The sequence below is a fragment of the Danio rerio genome, chromosome 24, assembly GCF_049306965.1.
Source record: "Danio rerio strain Tuebingen ecotype United States chromosome 24, GRCz12tu, whole genome shotgun sequence".
NCBI lineage: Eukaryota > Metazoa > Chordata > Actinopteri > Cypriniformes > Danionidae > Danio > Danio rerio.
In genome coordinates, this window is record NC_133199.1 from 1,942,501 (window position 1) to 1,952,500 (window position 10,000).

Here is a 10,000-nt window from a genome sequence, read left to right on the forward strand (position 1 = left end):
TGTTATTTATTATATCCATATTTATATTTGTTTTATTAAAAACAAGCTTAGATTTGTCCACCTGTCAGGTTTTAGACCATATGGGGCATGGCAGGTGTATTCGGAAATAACTCAGTATTTTGAGCACACTTGGTCATTATTGTTCATTTATTCGTTTGCTGGAAATTAGAACTGAATTTAGAAATAGCTTTGAAACGAATATTTGCGCTTAACAAACAAAATTAATTATTTATAGGCTAATTGATGTCTGTGTGTAAAGGTTTCCCTATCCAAGAGCGAAAGTGAAAGCAGATCCATTATCTCTCATTCTCACGCAGTAGATGCTCTGTTTAACAGTTTTCTGTTATAAAACTGTTAACTGTTTGCTTGTGAAATGCTAATTTTTTCCACTTAGACTAACTTTGCGTCCTGTGAATAGCGAATGCACTTATGGCGCGACGCAGCTGGCTCTTAAAGGGAATGGAAGATGAGACTCTTATGGATTTATTCTTAAAACACACCTATAACTCATTAAGAAAATAAACTCAACCCTTTTAGACCATGCGCCACAGCGCAAAGCTCATTTTCCCATCCGTAAATTAGCAAAAATGCGTTCTGACACACCCTGAAAGCGTTTGCACCCTGCGCTTTGCGCTCTGCGCATGGACCGTCAATATAGAGCCCTAAGACTTAGCATTGGCATGAGGCACACAAACAAATTGCCAAAACTTTTTCCCCACTGCTAATAAACAGACTTGATTTTGCAATTAGCATGTTGCTACGCTAACAACAGAAATGATGTTTCTTAATACTGACAGTCTAAAACACAAAAAAATTGCCAACCTTCTTCCATCCTAAATTAGTTAGCTATCCTCACATTACATACTAAATATTAGTACACAATCTCCTTTACAGTGACGTATATACAGCATTGGTGTTAGCTACACCCAGCTCTTGCACCAGATCTCCAGAGTCTGTGTGTTTTACAGTGTGAATTGAGGTTAGTATGGAGTGTGTGTCCCTGACCGGTGGCCTTACCTTCAGTTCCGTCTGTGCGGCGAGTGAGGTTAAACTCATCGGCTACTGTTAGAAAGGCAGAAACAAGTGTGATTGATTAATTGAAGACAATCCGCCATGCAGTCCACCATTACCAGAGCCGTGCACCAATTCATGCCAGTACAGATGTTAGCTGACATTTGCAAAAGGCCAGAAGCGAGAGGCATGCAGATCAGACACACACACACACACACACACGCACACACACAAAGACAGATCTGAGAGGATTATCATGCAAAAGGTGATCGCTCACATTTAAAAGCACAGACCGGCTATATTGAGTTCAGTTTCAACACAGGCTCATTGGAAGTATTTGCTTCAGTCTACATGTCTGTGAAACTGTAAATTCAAGTTTATTTGTACAGCGCTTCTCACACTAATTATTGTTTCAAGGCAGCTTTATTATTGCATTACAGAAATTTAATTCAGAAAAGTTACGGTTATTAGTTTCCATAACTGAATTAGTTACTAAAATAAACTAGTAGCTAATAGCTTTTAACAGTTAAGGTTGTTATTATACAAGCATAGTTAACCTACAGTTATATAGTATATATGTGATGTCTATGTGTATGTTTAATGAAGTGTATTTGTGTATTAAAAATTAACTTTAGCATAAGCTTGACTGCAGTTTGGAGGAGAGTGAACACTAGGGGGCAGTGAGACGACAACTACTTTGTTCCTTTTCACACTATTGATACTTACAGGGGCATTTTATTGACAAATAAAGGAGTATCTTTGCACGAAACCTAATAAATCCCACAAAATAACTTAATGCTGTTTATGGTGTCACATTTGTGTCACCTATCTATCTCCATATTAACAACTTTTTGCACATTTACAATTCATGTAAAATCAAGGTAAAACTATGTGGTCACGGTGCACTTTTTTCTTAAATTTGCTTTTGAAAACACTATTGCTTGGGTTTAGGGAAGAGTTTAGCTCAGTGTTTTGCTAACTGATCTAGGGCACATTTCCGAAAACCATCGTAACCCAAAACTGTCGCTTATTTGTATGCTTGCAAATACACCTCAAATAAATGAACAATACCCTACTTGATAATAATAATAATAATAATAATAATAATAATAATAATAATAATAATAATAATAATAATAATAATTATCATCATCATCATAATTAATATCATTAATAAAGTTTTTTTTCAATGCTTAATAAATAATAAATATTAATTTTAATTTCTTAATAAATAGCCTCATTATTTATTTATTTATTTATTTATTTATTTATTTATTTATATGATTTATATATGAGATTAGTATACGTGTTAGCTTTTTGTAAGTGATTTTATGTTTTAGAATAGAATATGTAATGTTCTCAATAATATTTGTAAAGGAAACACAGGCCCTATATGTGCCATTTTCATATATTTTTAATTTAATATGGAAAGCGAGTGCATGTTTTTACCAAAATTTATTTGCACATGGAAATGATGGGGTTTTTCTCTAAAGTAGTTACTCCACTCTGTTTAGAGCGTCATTATGGGTGTTGTACATTATAACTAACGTGGTTCCAATGATAGATGTGCGACAGAGAAACTACGGTTTTGGGAAACACTTGTCACTACATCGTTCTTTTAACAAACGATACATCGTACTATGATAGTCAAGTCGCGAGTTATGTCGTTGTTTGGGAAACGAACCCCTGTATGACAAGTGTCGGCTTCTGGAGGATGTGTACAAGAAGCACAACAACAGTACTCAAATGGGGTTTTCACACCAATCGTACTATTCATGTATAATAAGACGCTTTATGAGACATTTTGGTTTACACACTTAATTCATGCATGAAATTCACTTCACTGCAGATGCAAAATCACTCCGGTTTCATTGAAAAACAGTTTAGATGGATTTTGTTAAGAGCATATTTGTGCTTTGTGTTATATGAAAGGCTGAAAAATGGCGTGGACTCATTCTGTGTCCTTTCTATATTAATCACACTGTACAAAATATCCTACAATTTTACAATTTTCCATATTTTATGATTCATGTTTTTTTTTTCTCTTATTTATTTCTGTTTTTGAATCGCATTATGGGAATTTTATCTTCCTTCCAATAACTTTTAACCTTGAAAAGTTAGAAAAAGGGACTTTTCTTAACCTTTTTTTAATAGTTAAAAGTGATATACTGTCTGGGTTGGGGCTGTATATCACGCTACAAAACCCTTGTAACAAACTGCCAGCAAATTTTCTATTATTTTACAATTTATTATGTTACCTCAAACTTTAAAAATATCAATAAAAGTCCACACAGTTTTATTAAACTGTAGACAGTGCCCCCTTGTGGATTTGTCATCTAAAATGTGCAACAAAACGTACCCGGCACATTGTATTTCACCATAGATAAATACATTAAATATGGCATACGACCCCGAGCATGCGTCAATACCGCCACCATATTTGTACAGGGCTCTCATGACAAAAGCCATTTAACCGCACTAGTCAACACTAAAGCCAATCCTAAAATGCTGGAATTTTGCTGTGCATACGGGTGGAGTAACAAGCAAACATAGCAAACAAATGCAGAACATTTCATAGGTAAGATTTCAATTTCATTACTGCATTGACCATAAGATAATGTAGCACCAAATTCTAGGCTTATGTTAGTTTTGTTGAATAAAATTAGCAAGCAATGTAAAATAAATATGACAAGATGCTGAAATGCCAAAAACTTATATTATTATCAGTTATTTGAAGTACCGGCTAGGTTCTGAAGTAACTTATAAGGGTGCCTGATAATATAACAGTGCCTACGCCTCAATGTGCGCACTGTCCACCCTAAATTATCGAACATTACAAATGTTACCACTATTTCAGAAAGGTGGATGTGCACATTGAGATGCAGGGATATCAATGCTTCAAACGAATCATTCATAACAGAGATTCATTCACCAGCGAATCGCTCCCTCCAAAGTGAAAGCAGGAGAAGAGCTGTGTTTCAGAACATAGAGTAGATCAAATTTAACAGGGAGGGTGGATAATACATATCCATAGACAACAACAGCATAGGTGCCATCTAATGTAAATGTACAGGGGATTTTACCTTTTGCAAATATGTATTCTGAGAAATATATTTCCACTAAGCCTGAGCTGTCCGGTTTAGCTTCATAAAGCAGGTGTAACCGATTCCCTCTCTATCTTTAGAGTAGGAATCACACCATCCAGTCTGATCTCCTTTTTTTCTTTCTTTCCTTCTTGTAATTTTCCCCATGTCGACTCTCAAATGTGTTTTTAAACTGTTGCTGCAGATTGTATTGTTCTAAAAGCCTGAGAGGAGCAAAAATATATACTCCGGCATTAGACCAAATGGCATTTGAAGGAAATGGCTCATAAGAACAAAGCACAAGAGATTTGGTGCAATTGAAATGTGCTTCTAATGAGCAGAGAGGACTGGAAATGGCCAGTGATGTCGCAGCACTTCTGTCCTGCTCTAAATGGACTTTAAAAAAAAGGTGACACTTTATTCTGGAAGACTGTGAGAAAATGTAAGCTCATTTCTTCAACTACCAGCCAAAGTTATTTTGTTAAAGTCAGTACATTTTTCATTTTTCATTACCAACTTATATCTATTAAAAGAAAGATATATAGAAAGAAAGCAATATATCAAGTTTGAGATCAGTAACAATTTTGCACAACAAGATTACATTCATATTACAAAAACAAAAAACAAAAAAAAACAACAACATTGGGCTCTATTTTAACAAACTAGGCTCAAAAGTCTAAAGCACATGACGCAAAGGCATTAAAGGCATGTCTGAATCCACTTTTGCAATTTTAGGGACAGAAAAATATGTTCTGCGTCCCTGTGCATGGTCTAACAGGGTTGTGCTTATTCTCATAATGAGTTCTGGGTGTGTTTTGTGTATGATAGGGCCCATTAACTTAAAGAATCTCCTTTAAGATATTTTGGTACTCCCATAAGTAATAATAATAATAATAATAATAATAATAATAATAATAATAATAATACTAATAATAATAACAATAACAATAACAATAATAATAATAATAATAAAAAATTAATAAAATCAATAATAATAACAACAACAACAACAATAATAATAATAATAATAAAAAACAACAACAACAACAACAATAATAATAATAATAATAAAAAATTATAATAATAACAATAATAAAATTAATAATAAAATCAATAATAATAATAATAATAATACTAATAATAATAATAATAATAATAATACTACTACTAATAATAATAATAATAATAATAATAATAATAATAATAATAATAATAATAATAAAATAATAAATAATAAAAAAAGTTGGAAACATAATACACATTTATTAATTACTACAAATATCCATAAATATGCTATTTACATCATATTTTTTACCTTTTAAAATTTCATAAATTCTATAAATATATTTTATAGTTCTTCAGTTGTTTCAAAAATAAATAAAATACCTTTTAAAAAGTCTAAAAAGATCTAAAATGCCTCTTGCGAAAGACATTTACTAAACTTGCAAAATTTCAAATATGTGCTGTTTAAAACATTAAAACATCAACAACCTTACTTTTTTGTAGATGTAAATTGTCTGGATTTTTTGCTATAATCCAGTGACATTTACACACATATTTAGGTGCAACTTAATGTTCAAATAGTTTTTGCAGTCATGCTTATGGTTACGGTGATAAGTATGGATTTATATGCGCCTCAATTTCACACCATTTTAATCTTAACTCGGTTTAAAATTATTAAAGCTGCCAAAGACTTTTCCTGTCCTGTTTTTCTCCAGTTTTTTAAAGAGATAGGTCACCCAAAAATGAAACTTTTGTCATTATTTACTCCTCCTTTACTTGTTGCAAACATTTGAGCTTCTTTCTTCTGCTAAACACAAATTATTTTATAAATAAAATACAAAAATATTCAATTTAATTTAAATGAAATCTGGAAACCTGAACCATTGTTTTTTACTGCTATTGAAGTCAAAGGTTACAGGTTTTCAGCTTTCTTCAAATGATCTTTTGTGTTCAACAGAAGGAACAAACTTTATAACCACGTCAGGGTGACTAAACAGTCAGTAAACGTTCATATTTTGAGTGAACTATCCCCTGAAGTTCAGTATGTTGGCCTGTTGCTGCAGGAGTGTGAAGCGTCTGGAGTTTGGGGTCTAAAAGTGACTCTTCTCTCAGGAGACGGCGCTCTGATGTGGATGAGGACAAAGACAGGAGGATGAAAGAGTGTTTTATCTCCTCTGATTAGGCATGCGGTCATGCGGCAGACGCTCAGAGTCCCGCGAGAGAGCCGGCGAGTGCTGCTTCATGCTCTCAATGACCCTGACCTGTCCTTCAGGCCCAAAAACACTGAAACACACGGTCACCACCCGGGAGAGCTCAAACACCCACTGATATTGACCACATATTGAGTGCTCTCGGTTTTGCGATTGTTTTAGAACTTCAGATTCAGCCACCTATTGGAGAAAGGACTAGAAGTCATAAATGGCAGAGGCGGCATAAGAGGCGGCACGGTGGCCTTAATAATTAGTTACAATGTACTTATTGTGTAGATACATGTTCTTACATTGTACTTACGCTTGATTAAATACCTGTATGTGATTACGTCTGTAATTAATTTCTGTAATTACATTTGTTATTATACTGTTGACCATCCCTTATACCAGGGGTCACCAATCCTGGTCCTGGAGGGCCAGTGTCCCTGGAGGGTTTAGCTCCAACTTGCTTCAACACACCTGCCTGGATGTTTCAAGTATACCTAGTAAGAGCTTGATTAGCTTGATCAGGTGTGTTTGATTAGGGTTGGAGCTAAAATCTGCAGGGCACCGGCCCTCCAGGAACAAGTTTGGTGACCACTGCCTTATACCTTAACCAGAGGTCGCGTTAACCGAATATTTTCCGTCATTGACGGATTTTTTTCATCAGTGACGGAAAAATCTGGAGGTGATCCGTCATTTTGATGGATTATGCTGAGGGGGATCTATTGTAATTTGTAGCTGTAATTTCCACTCCTGTCCAGCTGATGGCGACTGCCCTTGTTTTGTCTCCTCTTTGTCACCGCTACGTACAGTTGGAAAAATTTCACCGCAGCTGAGTGTGAGAAGTTTCTTTAAACAGCCAAATAGTTGCTATATTAATAATGAAGGTGAAAAAGAGGACGTGATGCAGTAGACGATGAAGAACAAATATAAAAAATCCTCAGTCGCTGACAGCTGTTTTTACGGGCCAACCAAGCGGTAACAAGGAGGTCGGGTGCTTTGGAGTGCGTTGTGAGCACCATGCACTACCGAACACAGAGGGGTGAAGCCGCGCCCCTGGTGCTGAAGGAGCGTGAGCTGCAGTATTTTTCCCGGTGAAACGAGTGCTCGCAAGACCGGGAAATCCCACATTCAGAAAATCCAGCAAACTTCTGATCACTTCCTTAGGAGAAATGTTTTTTAACTACAAAACGTGGTCTGAAGTGGTGCTACCCAGATAGCAGGTCGTAATCGGCCAGAGCTCGGCTGCCCTTCGGCGCCTCCGGCTCCGGCTCGGCATCGGCGAGTGTTATCCAGGCCGAGTATGGCCCGCAGCTCGCTCCCGCACATGCCTTTGTGATGCGGCTGTAAACCACTGTCCCGATTCCTGTTGACCATATCTGGCCCGAGTATGTCTGTAGAGTCCGAGCCGCTTCTGGCAAGGACTCTCCAGTGTGGCAGCAGAACGCGGCTTCAGCCTCCAGAACAAATTTAAAACTGTTAGGAGAAGTCGACTTTCCGAAGCAAAGACACAGAATATAATGACAACCGCCTCGGCATCAGTCTCTCTTGATGCGTTTGATTACGCACAGCAAGCACCCAGTTCAGGTCGACGCAGGAGGAAGATATGAGTTAAGGCAGATATGAGTTTTTGTTCACTTGTCAAATAAATAAATTAATAATTTAGCCTATCTGCTCGCCGTGCAAGTTCATTATTAAAATATGAATAAAAAAAGCGATTAGAAAATATGCAAATTAATTGACAGTCAATAATAGGTTATGACGGAATTTTTACAACCCTCTCCGTCAAAATGACGGACAATGACAAAGTCTAACGCAATCTCTGACCTTAACCCTTCCTTAAACCTACCAATACCACCAATGCTGTGCATAACCTGACCTGTATCCCAACTCAAGAGCAGCAGAAGCGTTCTGCAATACAATTTCAACACGCTAAGTGCATTGTATTTATTTTTTGATGCAAGTACATAGTAGTTAAGGACGCTTAATATAAAGTGGGAGCAAATAATCTGTCCTAAACACCCTTTGCATGTTGATTCTGCATAATCCTGTTAACTTTAATGCCACCTCAATGCTTGCATGCGCAGCCCAGCTGACAAACCGCACTTGCTAGACTGCAGAGGAACATGAAGGGCAGTGCAGGGGACAGAAAGGGGTGGGGCAGTGGACAGGAAGTTGTGTATGTGTGATTGTTACCTAAATCCATACTCTTGGACTTGCGACTCTGGATGATGTCCAGTTGAGTAGGGTCGCTGTATTGTTTGGTCCGCTTTTCTGACATGCTCTGCCGGCCAAAGCCTTCCCTCTGAAACATATCCATATCCATATCCAAATCTGGACTGAGCGTACTGTAGAGGGAGAGAGAAATAAATAGTGTTCTTATATATGAACAAACAAATAAGAAGGACATTACAGCAAAAACAGGACTGTAAAGAAACTATTATGCCATGTGCTTGATGGGAGTGGGCGGAGCTAAAGATCTCTGATTAGTGGAATTTTTGCACAGCATCATGGGGGATGTAGTTTTTCCTATGCATTCCAGGGATATTCATGAGCAAATGGGTTATTATTGTAGAAATACACTGTATTTGCATTTCCTATCCATGATTTATTAATTTATTCCTCTTAAAGTGTCATGCGCCGAGAAGTTTCCAGATAAAACCCGCACAGCTTTATCTAGGCCACTGACATCATTTGAGACCAAAGAAAATATAAATGTTTAGACATAAAACTTTCAGAAAGAAAGTAAGCGAATGCAGCTTTGAAGCAGTTTATGCAGCTCCGCCGTCTCCTAAGAGGACCTGAAAAGTTTAAAAGACACAGGAGACGTTGTTTTTTTCTCCTCATCCTGAACAAACAGAAGCGCTCGAGCTCAACCTTCACCGGGGGTTTCAGAAAACATCACGCTCGCATGTTTTGTGCTTATAAAATCTTTCCTTTTGTCCCTGCGTTTCCTTTTTACTGTCTGAAGTCACGAAGGCTGTGACTCAGAGAGAGTGTGTGTGGTTGGTAATTCACTGCAGACCGTCAGGAGCTGTAATGTAAACCGCAAAAACATGACTGAACTTCCAGAACGGCAGTATGAGATTTAAAAAAAAGAAAATAAAAAGAAAACAAGCTTTAAATGTCTGCTGAAGTGACTTATAATGCACAGCTTTGTTCGATATGTGACGTATTTTCGACTGAAACATGACTCTTTGGGCGGGGCATATTGTAGCCCCTCCCCTTATAAAAAATAGCCAATAGCATTTTGTTTATATCTCAGCTCAAACAGTAAGAGTTGTTGTTCTAAATCACATCTATGTCCTTAAAGGTCCCATGAAGTGCTTTAAAATGTGTATTTCTATGCAATGTTTGACGTAATATCAACTAAAACGTAAATAGAAGGCGGAGCATAGTGTAGCTCCTCCCCTTTTTACATAAACAGCCAATAGCATTGTATTTTATCACAGCCCTGCTAGTGAGAGTGGTCGAGCTCAAACACATCAAACGAAAAGCAAATGAGAAGAAGGGGGCGGGGCCTGTCAGATGCTCAAGAGCATTTAATTGGTCAGAAAAATAAGATTAATGAAAATAACAATCATCACCTCAGGTACTGAGCATCACTAAGTGTTAAAGACCACAAAAAGCTTGAATTCAGATTTGAGGGGGAATTTAAAGCCCTGAAGAAGCAAACTCAGAGATGTACAGACTTGTGTAGGATGTGTTTAA

At 36.8% G+C, this 10,000-nt stretch overlaps 1 protein-coding gene across 4 annotated transcripts in view; it reads right to left on the reverse strand.

Moving 5' to 3' along the window:
• The window catches only part of pard3aa (par-3 family cell polarity regulator alpha, a), a 652,414-nt gene that overhangs the window by 230,507 nt on the left and 411,907 nt on the right, over positions 1–10,000 (reverse strand). For 2 of the 4 annotated variants that reach the window (XM_073941360.1, XM_073941359.1), the window contains exons 17-18: positions 8,486–8,637; positions 1,018–1,062 (exon numbers count right to left, since the gene is read on the reverse strand). In XM_073941360.1, coding sequence (XP_073797461.1) covers positions 1,018–1,062; positions 8,486–8,637 — 197 coding nt within the window. The remainder of the gene's footprint in view (positions 1–1,017; positions 1,063–8,485; positions 8,638–10,000) is intronic. The other 2 variants (XM_073941362.1, XM_073941361.1) reach the window with 1 other exon arrangement.